Genomic DNA, 20,546 nt, shown 5'->3' with positions numbered 1-20,546 from the left:
TGCTCTGCCATGGAAAGCAGCCATTTTCTTACTCACAGAGGCTCCACTGGGATGCACAGCCACCCAGAAATACACAGTATTTCACCACCTCATGTCCAAAAGAATTTAATTTGTTCTTTGCAGTGGCTCAACGGAGAGGCAGAAGAAAAACTGACAGAACTCCCAATTCCAAATTCAGTTTGCAGTCTCACACAAATATACCAACTGCTCAAGAGCAAGCATTATTTGTCAATTGTACCCAAACATCATATCTTTTTATAATGATGCTACAAATATAAAATGCTGATTTTTGAGCATTGACAACTCCAGTAGGCCTAATATATCACGCATGTGACATTATAATATCTGCTTCAGAAAGTATATTGCAAAAATATCCAGCATTTTTTGCAATATTTTGCAGTGGTGTTTTCATCTGTGAGTCACTGCTGACTTGCAAGCATGAACATGAATTAATGTTATGCAACTTTTACTGAATAAGCTACTGGGTCAATTCACTCATCTGAGCACTTCCTGATGATGTGCTGGTATCTTCTGTGCTTTTGAATGAAAAGAAGCTTAGCAAAAGCGACAACACGCAATATTCACACATTGCAAAAAGCACAGAGAAGTTAAGAAACAGAAATAATAAATGGGCAAACCATAAAAGACCAAAACCAATGAGTTAAACTGAGCTCAGTGTAATGATTCTGTGGATTAAATCCAGTGGAAGTGATTATGCTTAATACATGGCTTCTAACTTCATTATTTTCCACTTCATAGCTGGCAAAACCCAACAAAAGTCTGGTTACAGAGTGAAAATAGAAGTAGTAATTATTTTATGTTTTACCTTCCCATATTTGCTGTACCTTAACTTGATGTTTCTCCTTTTCTTTGGTAAGCTTTATTCAACTTGATGTTGCATTTTAAATACATTATTTTCTTTTTCTGACCATATTCTTCACCAATACATAGCAGACACAGAACTTTATGTCATCCTTTCAAGTTCTGTGATTTTCTTATGGCAGGAAATTTGCAATTCCCAATATTCTTAAGCTTTTACATCAGCAGTTAGAAGGCCCTTTACTGGTGCAGCTGCTGATTTATGATTAGATAGCTCAGATCCACTGGCCATCAAACATTAACTCCTTCACTTTGAAATTTTTTCATAGTGTGTTACAGAGCACTGACCTACAGCTTGGCTCTCAATGAATTGCTCTTCTGTAAGGTAGGATGAACAGCAACCTCATGGAAATCAGAAGATAGAAAGGTAAAAGGAAGATAAAGGAAATTAACAGCAAAAATCCTGAATGTTTGGTTGTGGGTCACCACTTCAGAGGTCTCACCACAGAAGAAAAGCAGGTCTGTAGCTGGAAATGAACCAAGACACTCTTGTGCCCCAGCTGCAGAGGTCGGGCACACCATGAACAGGCCTGCTTGGTGTATTTGTTGATCACTGTGCAGCTTTCAATGATGACCAGCTCATCATTATTGGAAGAAACAGCACTAGCACCTTGAAGTCCTCTTGTCCTGCTTCGTGGCTGAAAAAAAACTAAAGAAATAGTCTTTTACAGCTTCATACATGATATTTCTTTGATCACAGCTGTCTCAGAGGTTGTCTGTAAGAAATAATGCCATGAGCATAGCAACTGCAGGTGTCTCCTGTGATCTGCTGAGATCAGTGCAATGTCTGACAGCTGAAGCAGAAACTGAATTTCAGCTAACAAAATTTCCATTTGCTGTTCGCAAAGGAGTGCCTGACTTCTGCCTCTGGGCTTTCCAGTATGGAAAGAGTAATGCCCAGAAGCTACAGAACCTTATAAGCATGTAAGGCACCCCACAGCCCCCAGTCAATGTTGCCACTAAGAAATTCACGAGCATTATTTGCACACAGTGGCTTTGATGACTCTGTGGAGAGTGTCATTGTGTTCTCCCAAAAAATCCATTAAAATTGATTCAGTTTGCATACAATGTCATTGCTGCTCACTTCTAAGATCTAAACTATCATTTCATGCTTTGTGACAGAAAAGAACTAAGCTCTGAACAAGAAATATGCTTCCTTTTGTTTCTCAGCTTTCAGCATTTTCCACAAAGATACAACACTACCCAGTGAATATCAATTCCCTCAGACCAGTGGGAGTGAGCCTAGTTGGGACTCTCCATTTCCCTGCCCCTTCCATTGCCATACTGGTCACTTCAGTCTCCTACTGCAGAAATGAAGACCTGAAAAAAATTAAACCTTTCAATCATTGCTCAATGCAAGATTGTGTTTACATTTATATTAAACTCTCTTTTCCACAGCACACAATAACACAAACTGATGTAATACACACCCAAGAACACAATCTCTTTTGTGTTCCAAAAGTATCAAAATGCTTCTTAAACATGAGACTTTTTTTTTCTTTCAGAGTTTATTTTCCTAATTATACTTTTATCACTGCCATGCCAATACCTTCTCCCATTCTGTGTGCAATCATCATTTACAACAGCACAATGGGCAATATTCTGGCATTTTGGATTCCTGTCACAGCCAGTCCAGGGAGCTCAGTGATAGAGCACACTGCTTTCACCAGAGCTTACAGTGCTTTCTCAGCCCTCCAAAGCTTCTTGCTGTGTTTCTGAAATGTCAAAGTTGCTGACTCACAGGTAAAAATGGCTTCCTGACTTTTTTTAATATTCAAGCCTTACCTCCACCTTTTGCAAAAGTACTGCCAAATGTAAGCCACTAGATATTTTTTTTTACCACATCTTTAACTGGAGTCTTATTTGTGTTGATACCCAATCAAGCAATTACTTGATGTAACACAGTGATTTGTCCAAATTCAAATGAGCTAAAAGGATTCTGAAGATGAGGCTAAACATCTGATACTCTTTTATTAAGACACTGGGATGCCTGGTGAAAACAACTGTGCAAACATTCAGGGAAGAGTGTGGCTCACTTTAGGCAAGAACCTGTTCATTGCCTCCCTCTCTTCCTATCTTCTGCACTTCTGCATTATTATTAACCTGATACCAACAAAACAGAGTGTTAGGCAAGGCTATCTTTGAGAGAGCTGCAGGCCATAGGCTTTATAATTCCATCCCCTTTTATTCCCTTTTCTTTCCAGAGCCCCCCCCAACCATGAAACCACTAAGGAAGAACAATGGGAAAGCATCAGTACAGACTGATAGATTCTGTAAAGGTATTGGATTGTGGCTGCAAGTACTGCAAGAACGCAGGCAGAGACATCTGCTATTTTCTTCTGTTTTCTTTTTTCCTTGCTTCTTCCCTTTCATTGGAAAAGGAACTATTTACATAGGCAAAATGAAATGAAACTACATTTCTTCATCTTACAGATGCTTTGTAGGAACTGAAACAGGGAGAGCTATGTGGCCTTTTCCTGTTCTCATACAGAGCTTCCTGAGATGATATAAAATAACATTACTTCCCTGAAGTCCACAGAACTCCTGTGGCTTACACTTCTTGTATCTCACTCACTGGATCTAATGCAGAAGTGTATGAAAAGAGGAAAAAATTACTGAGCAAACTCAGGCAGGAAAAGTGCTGATGAAATATCTGCTACTATGAAACTGCATGTTTAGATCTTATCACGTTCTTCACAATAGTAAACTAATTTCTCTCAGATAAAATTCCTCATATTTCCCACTCATAAAATTCTTCCTTCAGATGGCCCAATTTTGCACGTTGCAGTCTTCCACTATTATTTGGTTTATAGCAAACTTTTAATCGGAATAACAGCTTTTACACCAGTTATAAAAAATGTTCCTAGAGCTCAATTATTTCTTTATTTTGGTCATGCCATCAGTCTGGCATTTGTAGAAGGACTTTGTTCCATTCTGTTTAAAGTTCCTGTTAACAGAGTCCATAAAACTATTTTCATTTCACATAGCATTCTAGACTTTCTTATTCCTGTAAATTAAAACAATGAGCTATTTTGGGAAGGGCAAAACAGGATGGAGTCCATGTAAAATTATTCTGCTGCTACGCACTTGTAGCTAAACAGAACTCTAAATTATGTAATATGAAAACAATAAATATTAAAAACCTCTGCCAAAAACCAGGCTGTATTTCTTGAGTGGATAGAAAAATAGTGCCATAACAGAGGGAAAAATTCTCACCTCAGTCTGTGGGCCAGATGCCTGCAGGTAAGAACACATCAACAATATAATCAAACAAGAAAATTAAATAAGGAGGTAGGATCTATTTTTATTACTTTTTTTTTGTAATCTCAGTTTCAAAATTCACCTCCTTTGGTACAAACAAGTCAGGTATAAGATGTTCAACAGGGGTGAATTCGAGATTTACTGTGTACTTACAGAAATTCACTTTTCCAGTTAATCAGAAAAAATAACATGCAACAATTATCCATGAACTAACAGGCAGGTAAATATATACGATTATAAGGAGGAGTTGATAAATGGGCACAGTATTTTGTCTAGTAGTTTTCCATAAATTGTTTTTGTTCTAGGGATCTAATGTAACGACTGAAGTTCCTTGCAAAGCAGAGCGACCCTCTACCCCTGCTGCTTGCAGGGAGGCTATTTACCACTCTTAGTTCACACAGCTGCATTTGAGATTTGCAATCCTGCATTGAAGCCAAAGCTGGTCCCACTGGGCAGCTGGAATTATGTCCACGTGACAAATACACGTACTGCACACCCTGCTCTTGAACAAGCAGCAATAGTGGCTTTCATACTAACGGTGTGCAATACTTTTTTTTTTTTACTTCTAGTGAGCTTTTTGTGAAGCACACTTTTGTTCACAGTTATGATTTAAAAGAGAGTAATACATGAACCCTAACTGGACTGCATAAACATCTGCTGAATACCATTAACTTTTTTTGAATATAAAAGCTTTTCTATTAAAAGTAACCTTCACAACATTACTCTTTCCCAAATGAAGAAGGCAGCTCACAGGGTTCATCCAACCAAAGAAGGAGCAAGCGCTCATCCAAGTAAACCTCCTCCCCTAAGCCCCCCTCCCTGAACGCCACTGTGCCACATTGCCAGCCCGGTACTAACACCAGCTCTCAGCGCAAACCGGCAGAACAACGCAAGAAGCCATGGACCATGGGGAACTTGGTTACGGCCGCTGGTTTAACTTTAAAGGTACTCCTACACAACAGCAGCTGCTATCAGGGCACGGCTTTAACCCAACAGATCATCTTCAGCTCTACCAGCCATTACCCGCTCACAGCCGCTTCTGCCATCGGGCCCGGCTGTGCACACAACGCTGCGCCGCTCTCCGCTGGCCAGACACGCCAGGAACGTGGTGAGCCGTGTCCTACCCGCTCACGCCATGAACACAAAACACGAACAACAGCGGATTATTTCACATAGAGCCGCCGGCCACACGGACAGCACCATCCGCACTGTCCACGCCGGCACCTGCCTGAGGGACGCCTCGCACGGCATGTAAAGGCCTTCCCCATTGGCCGGCCCGCCCCGAGGGGGCCGGGATAGCCAATCACAGTTCTCGTCTCTCCCGAGGGGCTCTCCCCTCACGCCGGGCAGGCGGTGTGGGCCGCGCTGAGCGCGGGAATTCCCGACATCTGCGAGCTCCCTGTCGGCTCTGCGAGCACCTCTGCCCGGCCGGGGACTGGCCACTCCGGCCACTCTGATCCCGGGGAAGCCATTGCTACACAGCGGGAAAGAGCTCGACCAGAACAGCCCGTCACGGGATGAGAGAGCGTCGAGGAGAGGCGGTAGGAGAGGGGCCCAGCAGCGCTGAGAAGGTTGCGTGGGCTGAGGGCACAGAGAATACCAGGGAGCCTCTAGAATCTACATCAGAGCCTGCTGGTGGTTGGCAACCAGAACAGTCCAGATCTCCCTTTTACTGTACATTTTCTGATAATTGTCCTTGATCCCAGAGTTAAGACTGAGAACTTGTGCCTAAGTATTGCCCTTTCTTCATTTTCCTAAAAATGGCCTGTTTCTTCTCAAGCTGAAAGAGCTGCAAGGTTTCTTCTCTGAATCTACTACTAAAGAACCACCAGGTAGGTCTGCTTAAGCAAAGAGAAGAATACAATATTTCTTATAAAGATGTTTTCCACAGAAATCCTTTTTAGTCTAGCAGGTAAGTCCCAAACTCAACGTTTTTATTTGGAAATGTGTTAACATTTCCTGTAGATCTGCTCAGAACAAATGGTATAGTACAGTGTGTCTGCATCAAAATGTTCTGTCTCATTCAGCATTAAACCACATCCTCCTGCACTGGGTACCTTATTTCTTTCTTTGCTACAGAGACATCACCACAGGCCACCCTGTTCTGAGCAGACATGGGGGCACTGTGGCCCGCACAGGTTACCCCATGAGCCTGGCCCTGAAGGGCAGTGCTGCATAGGAACATAAATTCCATTTTTTCACAAAGCACAGTGGTAGCATAAGCAGACTTTACTCTTGAATGTGGTATTTTCACATGTACCAAATCAACTTTTTGCTCAACCTAACAGCAAAACTATTTGGGTTTCTGGAACAGATGTTCACTTCCACTCACGCCGCCTCAAACGCCACAAAATTTTCCTCCAGAAGGAAGGGCTTCCAAAGCAGCCGTCCTCTGATCATCTTTGTCTCAGAGAAAAAAAAATTTCTTTGCTAAAGACCTGAATTTCACAGGAATTACTCTGGAGAAACATGTTCCGGCAAAAGGTAATAGGTGTCACAAGTGCTTTCAGATCTCCATTCAGATGCATTTCCTTACTTCTTCTCGGTCAGTTAATTACACGTACAACTCTCTCCTTGATTCAGGCATTAATCTCTATAAAACTGGCCGAGCTGAATCTTTTACAAGCAGTGAAAAATAATGAAACCCAAGTTATTTGCATTTGTACTTTTAAATAATTCAGAAGCTGCGGAGTGCTGGAGTTTTGACAGGAAGGTGATTTCAAGTGTGTTCCCTGGCAGTTAATTAAACCTGTCACAACCCATTAAAATCCGCGCCCGAGCTCCATCTGTGTGGCTGCGGACCAAACCGTGCAGCCTCGCTCTCTGCTGTCACTTGTACCAGTTCTAACTTCACAACGTTTTAATCTCGTGAAGTTCCGCGCCTGTTAAATTGTTCCTCGCAGTGCAGCTCTAACGGATGCTATCGAATCGCTCGCGTCCGTCAGAGCGGGCAGGGGAGGAGGCGAAAGGCCCGGGACCTCCCCGGCCGCGCCCGGGGCCGGCGGAGGGGTCCGCGCGCACCGCCCTGCGCTCTGCGGCTGCGCCCGCGCCGGGGCGGAGGGTGCCGGCCGCGCGCGCCGCCAGCCAATCGTGCGCCTCCTCCCGTCGGCGGGCGGTGCCTCCGGCGCGCACCGCCCACCTGCTGGCGCGAGCTGCGGCCCCGCGCTGACGTCACGCCCAGATGTTCCCCCAAGGCCACGCCCCGCGGGGTTCGGGCGGCTCCGGGCAGCGATAACGGGGAGTGCTGGGGCCGCTGTCACAGCGCGATGGGAGGGCTGCGAGACCGCATCGCCAGCTCATTGCCTTCCTGAGGAAACGGCATTAATCCATACTCCGAGCAAAAAGCTGCCAGTGACAGGATCTATCTGCTGTTCTTTTTCTCTTCCACTGGACCGCCAACGCTTTTTCGATTTAGTGACAAGCTGGGTGCGATCGTCACGAACAAAGTGTGGGTTTGATGGCTACGATATCAGCCTGTACTCCTACAAACCGATCCTAAGAAATAAGGGAGGGAAAAGTCTGCTTGTGTAATCTTTTTAAAAAGGGAAAGAGCGCTTGTGTTGGGTTTGTTTTTTCTTTTTTTGTCTTCGCCTGTTTGGATTTCTTTTTAAACTTATGAAAAATGGCAACAGCAGCATATGTGGATCATTTTGCAGCAGAGTGCCTTGTTTCTATGTCAAGTCGTGCTGTTATCCATAGTCCCAAAGGGGAGCCTGATCCCCAACCTGATGCAGCAATACTTCCTTCATCCAATGGAGAAGATAGACGGGAAGTCAGAGAAACCGGGAAAGACAATGGATCATCATTACTTGTGGTAGCTAGCATTTTAGCAGATCTGAACCAGCATGTCCCAAACTCATGTGCTCTAAGGACAGAAAAAACAGAGACGCTTGATATAACAGAACAAATACACATTTCTATTGCTCCTAAGGAGTTTGGGGAAGAAAGTCTGTCTTCAGCTGGTAAGAGTGGAGGAGAAAGAGCAGCCACACCTACTAGCTTGGCTGCAGTAACTGAGCCAAGCCCCAGACAAAAGAACAAACGCATAAGAAGCTGGACTGACCCTGGATCACCCCAGAAAAAGCACAAATGCCACTATGTGGGGTGTGAAAAAGTTTATGGCAAATCTTCCCATCTTAAAGCTCATCTAAGGACCCATACAGGTTAGTTACATTCCAGCCAGAGATTTATTTGTTACAGCTTGGTAATTAAAATGAAAAACAAAACCAAACAAACTTTTATTTGGCCACTGTTATGGTTTCACCTCTGGAACTCAAGCTTGGGAAAACCAAACAACAACCAAAAAAACCCTCTGGGAATAAACCCTTACCGGGCATATATTCAAAGCTAATGTTGCCCTTTTTTATTAATGTCATAGGGAACGGCATGCGGGTCATCTGTGTGGATTGTACCAAGCTGTAATTTTTAGCTGCTGGCCTTCTTGTTCTGTGTGTCTTCTACTTCCCTTTCTAGTACTTCTTACCTCCCCATTTTTCCTACTCCGTGCTCCAGTCCCTCTCTTTATACCAGCTTATCACTTCCCATGCAAGTATCGATACTCTTGATATTTTAAAATTAAATGTTCTAGAGGCACCTACATGGCTGTGTATCTGTTTCTTTCTTTAGCAGACACTTTGTGCAAGCTAGAGTAAGTAGAAGGTAGATGAGAGGCTGAACACGAGTCACAAGGAGACACCATAAGTGAGGAGAGAGGGGGATATGGGCAGTGTCTAAAACACTTTTGGCATCTGGGTAGAACCAAATTAAAAAGAAAAAAACATTTGAAAGCAACCAGTGACTTGTACTCATTAGTGTTCAGTGCTTACTTCTTGGTGAAGGCTGAGCACTTTTTTGTTGCTACTGTAATTTATGAGACACACCCAACAGAAAAAGTGGAAATCTTGCAAGCTTTGAGAAAGTTGCACTGAAAGTATTAGGAAGGCCATCTTGAAATAGGCCCCATGACTTGCCACAGCTCACGCCTCTGCCTGGTGCTGGGAAACAGGATGGCTTCCAGTCAGAAAGGGGACAGCAAAAATTGAGGAGACCAGTCTCTGCTGAAGGCACCAATCATAGCACATGTGTCGAGGCACCACACTGACTAGAGCAGACTTGTGCAAGATGTTCCATTGAGTAATTTCAGATGGCAAATTAGTTTACTAAGATGTATGGTCAGTTCTCTTAAAAAGGGCAGTAAGAAAGAGATCCTCAGAATTAAACATGACATAACTCCTGAGCAGTTTTAGCTCTGAGGTGTCAGCCTCACCCATGCTGGCCTTACTTTCAGTGTGCTTTCAGCTTTTCCTGTTGCTTTCCTGAGATAAAGTAAGAGCCAGTCTAATTTGACGGTATGCTTTACTCTCTGTGGGAGAGGAGAAAGCCCCATCAAATTTGAGCATATGGATGGACAATTCCCTGTGGCACACAGCCAAAGGAACAGTGTGTTCCTGGCACCCCAGGCAGCCTGTCCTGATTTGCACTGTGTAACTGCTTTTTACCGCCTTGGGAGTTATACAGAAAAGGTGTTTCCACTTGGCTTGCAGGGAATTGTCTCCATTAATTTTCAGCTCTTTTGCATTCTTATTGCTGGCATTTGCCATTGTCCTGAAAGCGAAGGATAAATTTAGCAACGTTTATGGGTTTCCAAACCAACCAGAGACCAAGAAGGGGAACTCCAGCCCCTGATAAAGAGAGGAAGGCTTGGCATGCCCGCCCTGCGGGGAGAGGAAGGAGGGCAGGGCCGGCGGGGAGTGTCGCTCCAGGCTGCCGGCAGAGCGGAGTCATTCGGGGACGCTGGCTCGACTCCAAGTTCTCTCTTTTTTTTTTTTTTTTCTTTTCTCCCCTTTTTTTTTTTTTTTTTTTTTTTAACTCTTCATTTCCTGTATTTTTTCCAGGACTGTGGGGCTCAGTTGGTTATTGCTGTAGTTAATGGCACTAAGAGAGCACGTGTGTGTGTCTGAGAGCTAAAGGAAAAGCAGGGAAGGGACTGTTTTTGCCCAGGGAGTGGCAGGACCCTCAGGGACTACAGCTTCTTTGTTTTCTTTCGTCTCCAGTGTCTGTGTGGGAAGCTTTAAGCAAAGCTGCCAAGTTTCCCTCCTCACTGGCAACAGGTCTGTCTCTGTTTGGATTGAGTTTTAAACAGGCTTAAATGCCTCTTACTGTCCTTGTAGAATATTTTCTAAGGTGTTTGAATTTTTTTCTATCTTTAAAAGAAATTGTGACAGCCTTGAAAAAAGGTTGTAAGACAATAAGAGTTAAGCTAACAGAAAAAATGATCAGGACTGGTAAATGTTTGTTCTTACAAAACATGTAATGGTGTTTTACTGCTTTAGAGTGAGGGCTTTGGGTCTTCTCTGCTTTCTAGTCATCCTGAACTAGTTAAGTAACACATCAGTCTTCCCAGCTGTCAGATAGATAGGGTGATGGCTATCCACCTCACAGAGCAATGGTGAAAGTGCCCCAGGTACACATGGAAGCTGCTTTTAAACAGCTATCCAAGTAAGTCCCAACCATGTTTGCTAAGAATGGTCAAAATTTCTGCTATGGAGCAGAACTTCTTCCATGTGCTGTAAGACTAGATGAGCTGGTATTTAGGGGTGACCTGAAGGCTGAGGACAGCACTGCAGGCTAGAAGGTAGCTGATGATCATGCAAGAGATACTTGAGCAGTTTATGATCTGCTTTAGAAACTTGCTTGTCCTTGTCTGCTACTTTGGTGAGAAAGTAAAGGCTTTGCTCTTCATGGTTCAGGGAAGGATAGACCAGATCCTTGAGCTTATATCAAAGAGATACAGAGCCTTCCAGGTACTATTGCATCAAATCTAGCCCACATTGATAGGGACGGAGAGCTGGTACTATTTTCCAGCTGCTTGGTGCTCTGTGTGAAATCCTTCTGATAATTATAGCCAGATATCAGAGCTTAAATACATGAAGTAAAAACCATAGTGCAGAGGATGCTAATTCTCCTATTTAAATCAGAAGAACCAAGATGGAAATGCCAAGAGCATCTCATTTTTGTTCTTTACTCAGTGTACAGTGTTTTTTAGTACTCCTATTAGGACAAAATGTGCTGGAGCAAATTCACAGTTTCTTGTGTGCTTTTTTGGTACATACTGGTTAACCTGTTTCAGCCTTATGAATACTTCACCTTTATTACACTGAAAACCCTTGAACCAGGCAAGAAAACTTTTTTAACCAAAATCTTCTCTGTTCTCTCCACCAGCTTTCAAAAGTTCCCATCCCCCTGTGTTTCTTTCCATGTTTATGTTTTCCACTCTAGTCTCTCACTGAATGTCCTGGAGTTGAACATGATCATCAGCCACAAAGCCCTTGAAGTTTTAATGTTTACCAGAAGGTTATATTTAGTGTCAGTGGGTAGTTGTCAAGTCCAAATACTTTTTCACTGAGGCTCCCATGGATCTCAGAAGCTTTGTTGGGGTCCACAGAGGCAGCACCCCAATTTGTCCTAAGCTATACTGACCCCACTGATAAAAAAGGTGTCACCGATGCGTGGATTTTAAAAATCCTCTCCACTGAGAAAATTCCTAAACACAAAGGACTTACAAGAAAGCAGATAAATAATTCACATGACAGAATTCCCCTTCATCTAAGCAGATTTTCAACACACAGGTCTGGACATTTTCTGGAGTTACTGGAAACCAGTTAGTATCTTGATGCACCAGTGGTAGAAGGGAGACAGTACAAAGCCTAAGAGCAATCTACAGGCTACAATCTTGCAGAGCCTTGTCCAGGACCACTGTGTTCTGAGAGGCTGTAGAGAGTCCCAGCTTATTGCATTATATTACATATTTACACATAGAGAAAAAACAACGGGATTTTGAGCAGGAATCACAAGTATCCTATGTATTGCAGCTCCCCACCAAATCATTGTGACCACTCAAGCTTTTAGCCATCTCCATTAGCACACCATCACCATCAGGAAGCAGAAACCACAAAATAAACCTTCATTTAACTTTTTTGAACTTTCCTTCTAAACTTACTAGTTCTAAGCACTAAGCAGCACATCATAACACAGAAACAGCTTTTCAGTCAGTCATCAGAATTAAATGAGTCTGCACAAATTAGCAGAAGCTAAGAACTGGGCACTAGTCTGGAATCTTAGTAATTGATATTTGAAAACAATCTGAGAATAAAGCAATCAGACCTCACTGTGACAAGTATGACAAGAGCATAACAATTAGGCTGGACAAACAGGAGTAGTCTATGGTCTGTGTTCAGGCTGGTAAAGAGGCCTTTATGTAAAGTACAAATTACCCATTTTAAATAGGGGTTTGGATTTCACTTTCAGTTCTAGTAAATCTGATTTGCTCACACTATGTTTATTCAAAACAAAACAGTAAAGCGCAGCTTCCCTTAAGTTCTGAATCAAGATGCTATCCATTGTGTGTAGAAACCAATTAACCAATGTAAGAAGCAAGTTTTTCTATCATAAAAATAAATTCTATCTTCTGTTTTAGCATCTGCCAGTTACCAGAAACATAGCTAGTTAAATAAAAACCCGTGGACTAGACCTGGCTGAGGTTTCTTTTAACTTGTCTCTAGGCGCACAGTGTCTCTTGAAGGTGTATATGTGTATGTGTGTAGCAGGTGGGCAGTGTTGGTAAAGACCCAAGGCTTTGCAGGAAAAGATTAGAAGAGAAGAAACTCAATCTAGGGCCTTCTGTGCCACTCAAGAGCACTGCAAAGCAGGACTGCAGACAGCTCTTTTCTACAGCAGGATGAAATGAGTGATGCTGGTGCTTCAATCCTTCCTCCTGAGCTGCCAGTTTGGCTGCTCTGCATACTGGGACTTACCAGGAGCTGCACTCCCTCTGAACAGGATGCCAAAGGAAATTGAAAAGGCCTTTCCCCAACACAAATTTCCCAAAGGCAAAAGGACAGACTAATTGAATTTATCCCTCTGCATGTTGGGCCTCTTGGGTTTGATTTCTTGTGTTAAAAGTTAGAAACAACTCGTAGGCTCTGTATGCTTCCTTCAGTCTCATTAGCATACACCCAGATTATCCAAAAGCTGCAAGGTGCCTCTAGGTTGTTGTGTCCATTAAGTGCCTTCCACCTCCTTACTTTGCTGAGTGCATCAAAACATTTTCTATAGGGTTTTTTTCTGAGATGGGCCCAAATGGTGACTTCTGGACAGATTCAAATACCAGCCTCACAAAACAGTTGTCTTTCCAGCCTAAGGCGTAAGCCTTCTTTCTCAGTGTTAAGAACTTCAGCAACCTGCTACTTTTTTTCTAAAACTGATAATCTTAACTCTATTAATAAGCCTGTATTTTTTAAAACAATACAGATTTTCAAAGCATTGTTTGTGTTTCCTCTGAAAGAGCTCTGCAAGTCTTTTCTTACTTCCACTAAGAAAATTTCATCATGTAAAAAAAAGTCAGTAGAAAACGTAGAACAACTTCCCTCAAAGTCCTGCCTGAGTCCTCACCCTACAATGCAATTCTCAAGACTAAAGTTCTTATTTAAAAGCATTGATTTTAAACCTAGATCAAACAATCTGTGTTCATTGAAGAGAACAAAAAAATTATATATGCTATAAGTTTCTTAATGTAAAAGTCTTTGAAATAAACACAGGACATAAACTTCTTAAAGAGTAAGCAAATTTTAAAACATGTTTCAAAAGGAGCTGATGTCAAGACTATTCATAGTCAGTCCTTTTACATGACTGCTTCAAGACTGAATAATAAGATTCAGTTAATTCAGCTGCAAAAGAGTTGGGGCTAAATTAGTTGCATGGAGAATCCAGCTGAATGACATCTGTATTTACCACACACTTGATTAATATGAGCTGTTAGGGGGAACTACCTCTCCTGATGGTTATACAGGTTTGTCTGTCAAAAGGTTCCCTTTATTTCCTTTCCCCCCTCTTTCTCCCCAGTCTTTGTGGAGATATTAATGGTGCAGAAGACACAGAAATGAAGTTTCTGGTAACAACAGAATTTAGATATTGTAGCTAAAAAGCATTTAAAGTAAAGCTGTACCTATCATTGTTGCAATTATATGTCTAATGAAAAATCAGAAACATCATAGACTTCTCTTTCCACAAACCATTTTTCTTTTAGCATGGAAGTGGGACTTAGGTCCAGTGTAATGAAACCTATCACTATTGGAAGTAGTGAAGATGGATGACCCTCCAGTTGTTTTCCTCACCCTAGACACAGGTAGCAGCACTTTCCTTCTCAGTGGCAAGACCTAGGTCTTACAAATAGTTGAGAATAAAGTGGCAAACAAGGTTTTTAATGAATGGACAGTTGCAATTGATTGCTGTGTTTGTATTAGAAATTAATCACAGTCCTATGGACAAGAGTATTCAGAATGATCTGCAGAAGACTTTTCTGCAGTAGCATTTCTCTGCAAGACACTGGAAAGTGTATGTCACAGAAGTTTAGCATAAACAAACCTTTTGCTAAACTGGAATTCCATATGAAACAAACTCACAATTGGATTCCATCTGAAAAGAAGGCACCTTTAACCATTTAAAACAACTGTTCCATTGTGTTATTGTCTGGCTGAACATGCTTATGGCACGTCCAAGACCAGAAACCTGGAACTTGTTTATATTGGACATGTGTATTCTAGTTCTGTTTTTTAAGTTAAACATGTTCCAACTTCCCCCCACCCCCTTCCAATCTTGGATCAGCTGTCTGGAAGTTGGTGCTGACAGAGCCAAAAAAATACTCTGCTGTTCAAATGCAGGACAACTTTTGAAGGGTCCTTTCTGTAGAATTTCTATAGGTATACTTTTTCCCTTTGTTACCCACTTGGCTTTTATGAGGTAGATTTGCATGGGCAGTGAGATCATTATCTTGCTGTGTTCAGTTTAACAATAGCTAGACAATGTGGGTTATTTAAGTGCAGGCACTGAAGTCAGACACACATATCCTGTATTTTTCAGGTCTTGCAGATTCAGCAGATCTTACAGGGCCTCCACTTAATAGAAAAGAAAAATTTTAAAAGTTTAGAGTGCCACCGTTGTGGTTACTTGTAGAAAAAGTACCTCAGAAGCTTTTTTGCAGCCTAAACATAAAAAGCATTTACTAACCAAGAACTTGGCACAAGTCAAATGGTATTAAAGTAAGCATATCCTGAAATGACCTCTAGTGCAAGGAAAAGATTTGCTGTAATCACTTACAGTCCTTTTGTAGTGCTCTCAGGAAATATAGGCAAAATACTGATGACTGGGTATCTGCTGATGTTGCAGTCAATGGACCAGTAAGCTATCTTAGATTTATTGCACATGCTATTTCTACCAGGTTATAAGTTATATGAGTTTTTGGAATAGAGGACCTTGAAAAAGTCATATGAAACAACGGTGTTGCTGCTGCATGTTTCATATCTTTCCATCTGCCTCGGTCCTGTAGCCAGCTAGAATATCCCTTGACAATAAATACCCAAGCAGAATGGGCATGCTAGTTATGTCCTTCCTTCCTTCAACAGTAGTTTTTAAAGCTGGTAAAGGAGAGCAGCAGAAATGCTAACTCTCCCAAAGTAAGATCAGGTGAGGTACAGCAGCCAGAAGCAATGTATTGAGCTTTTGAAAGTAAACAGCTGTCAGTATTTCCACTACAGGAAGTTAGAATAGAGCCAGCTGAGAAGGATTAGTACATTTTCAGATATTTCCTGCAAATTTTTGGTAAAATTATGAGCTGTTTGTTAATAGATCAGGGAAATATTTATTTTGTGTTTTCAGGGTAAATAAATGAAATTACACTGGTAGAAATTTACATACTAGACTGGTAAAAATTTACATACTAGAGACTATTTTACATTCTTGCAAACCTCACAGTTGAATATAGTGCTTTCCTACATTCTTAATCTAGTAATTTAGGCCTTTTTCTGCTGCAACAAATAGAACAGAGATGCTGCTGAAACCTCACAGGACCATGGACTAATTCTTGTTATTTATATGTAGAGGCTTACTGAATTTTAATTTGCAATCTCTTTTAAATGCCAGCAGAAGGACTGCAGATGAGCATTAACACATGAGGGCCATGGAAGTTTTTGACTGTTCTGAAGATTGATATCTTTTCCAAGCCCTATGTGAATTGTATGCAGCTTTCTTAGGCACTGAAAGCCCCTCAAAGTCAGTGGAAATTTCTATTTGCTGTATATATGTCTATACAAGCAGTGCCAATAGAATGTTTAGCCTGACTGTGTAATAAATCCAGGATGTGTTTGTAAATATGTCTTCTAAATTCTCCTAACATGGCCAAAACAGAACCAAATTTCTTAGATAGCCCATAGGATTACTTTCAGACTGGATTCTCATTGATACACATTGATACATATTTCCCCTACATATTTCCCCCTTATGCAAAGATGTACCATATTTACACATTCTATTTCCCCCAGCTTTCATAATTGAAAACTACTGAATTCTTCTCAGTAGCATTTAGGAATTTCTCAGACTGGCAACATTCAGAACCAAAAAATTCTAGCTTAAATAGAAATGTATGAGCAAATATATGAGCAACCAGAAAAGCAAATGCTTTGGAATTTATAGGTACCCCTACTTAGTGTTACTAGCATAAACAGACCTATAAGAAATGTATCAAAAAGCTAATTTTTTTTCTTTTTCAAATGACAGAGAAGATGTAAAATTTGATCATGGGATGAAGTAATTCTAATTACTGATTACTAATTTAGTAGATGCTAGGTGTGAATTTAATGGAATCAATTTTCCTTCAAGCTGTATGATATGAGGTAAGACTAGCTAATCACCTACCCCTTATCTTAAAAAAAAAAAAAAAAAACAAAAAAAAAAAAAAAAACCTCTCAGTGTCCCTAATAAAGAAACACACATGGGGTTTTTTAAGTACAGAATCTTGTATTTCATTGGGAAAGAAACCTCTTCCTAACTGACCACCTGCAAATATAATATGCAAATGTATAGCATTACATTAATAATACACATAAAAGTGGGTTTGCACAGCTAAATATAACTTTTAGAGAACCCTAACTCTGATTCTGCTGCTCTTCCATGTGTTGCTGAGACTTTGAAAGGGGAATAGGGCTGTTGCAACTTGGTAGATTAACTCAGCATTGCTCAGTGGAACCTGGAGAGAGAATTCTCCCTCTGCCCAAAACCTCCAGCTCTTACCTGCACGGCAGAATCCCTTGCACTGTTGCGAGGTAAGTTTTCAAATGACTGCCAGAGTCTGTGGGGGTCTGAAACAGTAACCTTAAGAGGAGCATAGCCGAAACTTGTGGGAACAATGTTACTCGGCATTCATTCTGGTACTCCACAGCTTTCTTAACATCTCTTCTGCAGAGTTCAGATATCACGCGAGATCGAGGTAATTACCATGCTGAAAGATTCACACAATTTTCCCACATTTTCCTTCAGCTTGAGTGAGTTTTGTTGTGTTGGCATCTCCTTTCAGTCTGCAGGATAATATCGTTAAGAGCACCACCTCACTGACCAAATCAGATATGATTTAAGCCAACATCTGTTGGAGATTGGAGTGCAAATTTAGCAGTCTAACTTCTGGGGAGCCATTTTAATTAATAAGTGTCATTGGTCACTTTCAGAGGATGAAGTGGTCGGGCAGATTACAATGTTATCTTTGCTGTGCTCACTGATGTAAGCAAATATTGTACAACAGCTGGCACAAATGTTTTACCATGAACCTTGTCCCAGACTTCTATAACTGGGATGTGCAGATGAAATGTGTTTAGGAACATGACTGTCAGATACCTTATACGAAAGTGACAATTTACAAAGCTCTAACTATATACTGCAGAGACAAAAGTGTAATGAGAAACAGCTTTTAAACACTGCTTGTCAAAGTACAGATGTTCAGCACCAGTATCTTCTAAGAAAAGTTTCAGTCAGTTCCCAAAGGGTGTTCTTAAAAAAAAAAAAAAAAAAAAAGACAACAAAAAGAACAGAACATTTTGTGATTCTGCTTCTTACCCTACTGCAGTATTTGGAATTGGCTGATGTTTCCAGTAAGCAGTGTGGACTAAGCAAATGCAGCTTTCCTCTCCCAAGGATAAACTCTGACCCGATCATACCAAAAGGGTGGGCATGGTGAAGGGCTACACATTTTAGAGACTTTTTGCTAACACTGCTTACTGGTGAAAAATCATGTAGAACTTGTCTGTTCTTTCTGCATTTCTGAATGTGATTTTTCTGAGCAGTATGGCCTCTGGAGAAAACAATATCACTGACCTTATCAAAACAAAATCACCTTTGTGATAATATGCTGTTTTCAACCTATCTTTTGCTTGCTACTTCCTTTTCGCTCACCTATAATTTCAAATGAGATTGTTTAATAGACTGCTGTTAATTCTTTGAAGTTTTAGGACTCTGTAACATGAAAAAATCCTAGCTCACCCTTTCACCATGTTTGATAGATTCATAAGGATTTGAGTACTTCCCTTCTCTCAGTCTAACACCAAACCTCTCAGTGAAAAAAAAGAATCCTGACTGATGTTCTTACACATTATTTACAAGAACATAATTTAATTTCTACATGCAATAGACTACTCCCCCTTGATTGTACAAATAATTAGATTAATTTTTGTCTTTAAGGCAAAAATTACTAATTTTTTTTTTTGTCACCAAGAATATAATAAGTTACAAAAACATTCTGAGAGAATGTTATCTGGCTGGTGCTTTGTTTTTGTAATGAATTATTGAAAAAGCAGCTATACTTTCTGAGGTTATGTCATCAGTTTGTGCTCCTAAGGTTAGCATTTGCAGGTGAATTACAGTCTAATTAGTTTAGAAAAACATTCCATACCTCTGCTGAACTTCTGTCCAAATGTTTGCTTAAAGCTTCTTTCCAAGAGCCAACTCTGGTTCTGTGTGTAGAGTATCCTTGGAAAAAATATACATATACACTGTCACTTGGATATGACCACTGTTTTTTGCAAGAGACTCAAACTCATTCGGTATAAGCTATGTCTTCCTGGTGTTGGCATGCAAATTGCTTTCTTAGATGTTTAGACAAATTTATAACAGAAAGACAAGGAGCTGATGTGATTGGTGTGCTTGATAGTTTTTCTTCTTTGAATGCTGTGGAGGAACTGAGTTCCAGTCTCATTTGCAAAGAGATCCAAATTATCACATAACTGTTTCCTCAATCAAATAGTTCTAAGGAGGCTGTACCATTCTCATCTGTGCCATGTAAGGTCTGCGGTATTCCCTCTATGAAGAAGTGACTGTGCTGGTACTTTTTTCACTTAAGTACACATGTTGTGGTTGTGGTTTCACAGACTAACACAGTAAGAACAACAGTAACTTTCACTGTACAGCTGTTTCTTACTTGGAAATCAGACCACCGTTGGATTTTTTAATATCTAATTTTTTTGAATATAAAGAGTCCTAAGTTCCTAGGTCAGTCTTGTACTCTTCTGATTATAAAACACAGCTTAATGAGCATGCAGACAACATGGTGTACAAAATTTACAGTGCTGAAGAATTTCTGTTCTGAAAAAAATGCTAAACACATACCTGGTTTTATGCAGTGTAATGATGAATCATTACAGACTTAAGTTTTTCTCTTATTTGTCCGTTATTCACAAATTCTAAAATTGAGCTCTAAAAACTAATTTTAAAAAGAAAGTCGAAACAAATTCCAACCAATTGGCTGAAAATCAAGTTCAAAGTACTTTGTGTATCACATCTTTTGGGAAGAATAATAAGCTGTCCCATTTGGCACTGTCAAGCTGCAACAGCAATAATTGGATCATATCAATCCCTCAAAGCTAAGTCAGGATACAGCACCACAACTCATGAAGCTGCAATTCCTGTTTTCTTTGGGTTTATTCACAGTCTGTCTGTTGTAACAGAACCTCCTGATTACTCAAGTTTATGAACCTTGCAGTTCTGCATATTGCAATTCCTGAATCTCAGCCCGAGACCCATGGTTGCCAGAGTTGTGCTCAGGAATATGGACCAGAAATAAGGTTCAAATAATTTTGTGGTCCTCAGATTTAGGACTGGATTAAGCAAGAGTCCAAATGGAAGTAAGAACAGCAGGGAACTTCTGTGATCTTTTTCAAAGTAAAAATTATATCCTGTGCATAGGATTTTGGAACTAACCTGCAGACTTACGTGACACTAATATCTTCTAGAATTTCATAGTAATGGTGCAATTCCTATTATATTTCATAGAAGTTCCCTATCCCAGGAATCTTCTCCTGAAAAAATTTGGCCACAATAAGATCCTGTATTGTAGAGTGCTTCATTAGCCCCTGTGCGTCAGGCATGTTAAGTGTGGTCAACTAATTTCCTGCAAACACAGGAAACAGGTGCTCCACCTCAAAAATCCAGAAAGGCCAGTGGATTTCCTCTCCTCACCCAGAAGAGCAGGTCTGTTAGAGAACAGATCTGCACACTTAATCAAACAAGTGTACAAGAGCAGCAATAAATGT

General features: G+C 40.9%; 1 protein-coding gene across 1 annotated transcript in view; it reads left to right on the top strand.

Annotated features, from left to right (window-relative positions):
* The first annotated feature begins 7,233 nt into the window (after window positions 1–7,233).
* Window positions 7,234–20,546, top strand: part of KLF13 (KLF transcription factor 13) — a 29,967-nt gene continuing 16,654 nt past the window's right edge. Inside the window, exon 1 of the mRNA XM_053954896.1 lies at window positions 7,234–8,303. Coding sequence (XP_053810871.1) covers window positions 7,763–8,303 — 541 coding nt within the window. The 5' untranslated portion in view covers window positions 7,234–7,762. The remainder of the gene's footprint in view (window positions 8,304–20,546) is intronic.

The sequence above is a fragment of the Vidua chalybeata genome, chromosome 13, assembly GCF_026979565.1.
Source record: "Vidua chalybeata isolate OUT-0048 chromosome 13, bVidCha1 merged haplotype, whole genome shotgun sequence".
Classification (NCBI taxonomy): domain Eukaryota; kingdom Metazoa; phylum Chordata; class Aves; order Passeriformes; family Viduidae; genus Vidua; species Vidua chalybeata.
Note: the sequence above shows the minus strand (reverse complement) of the source record. Positions and strands in the feature narration are given on the sequence as shown.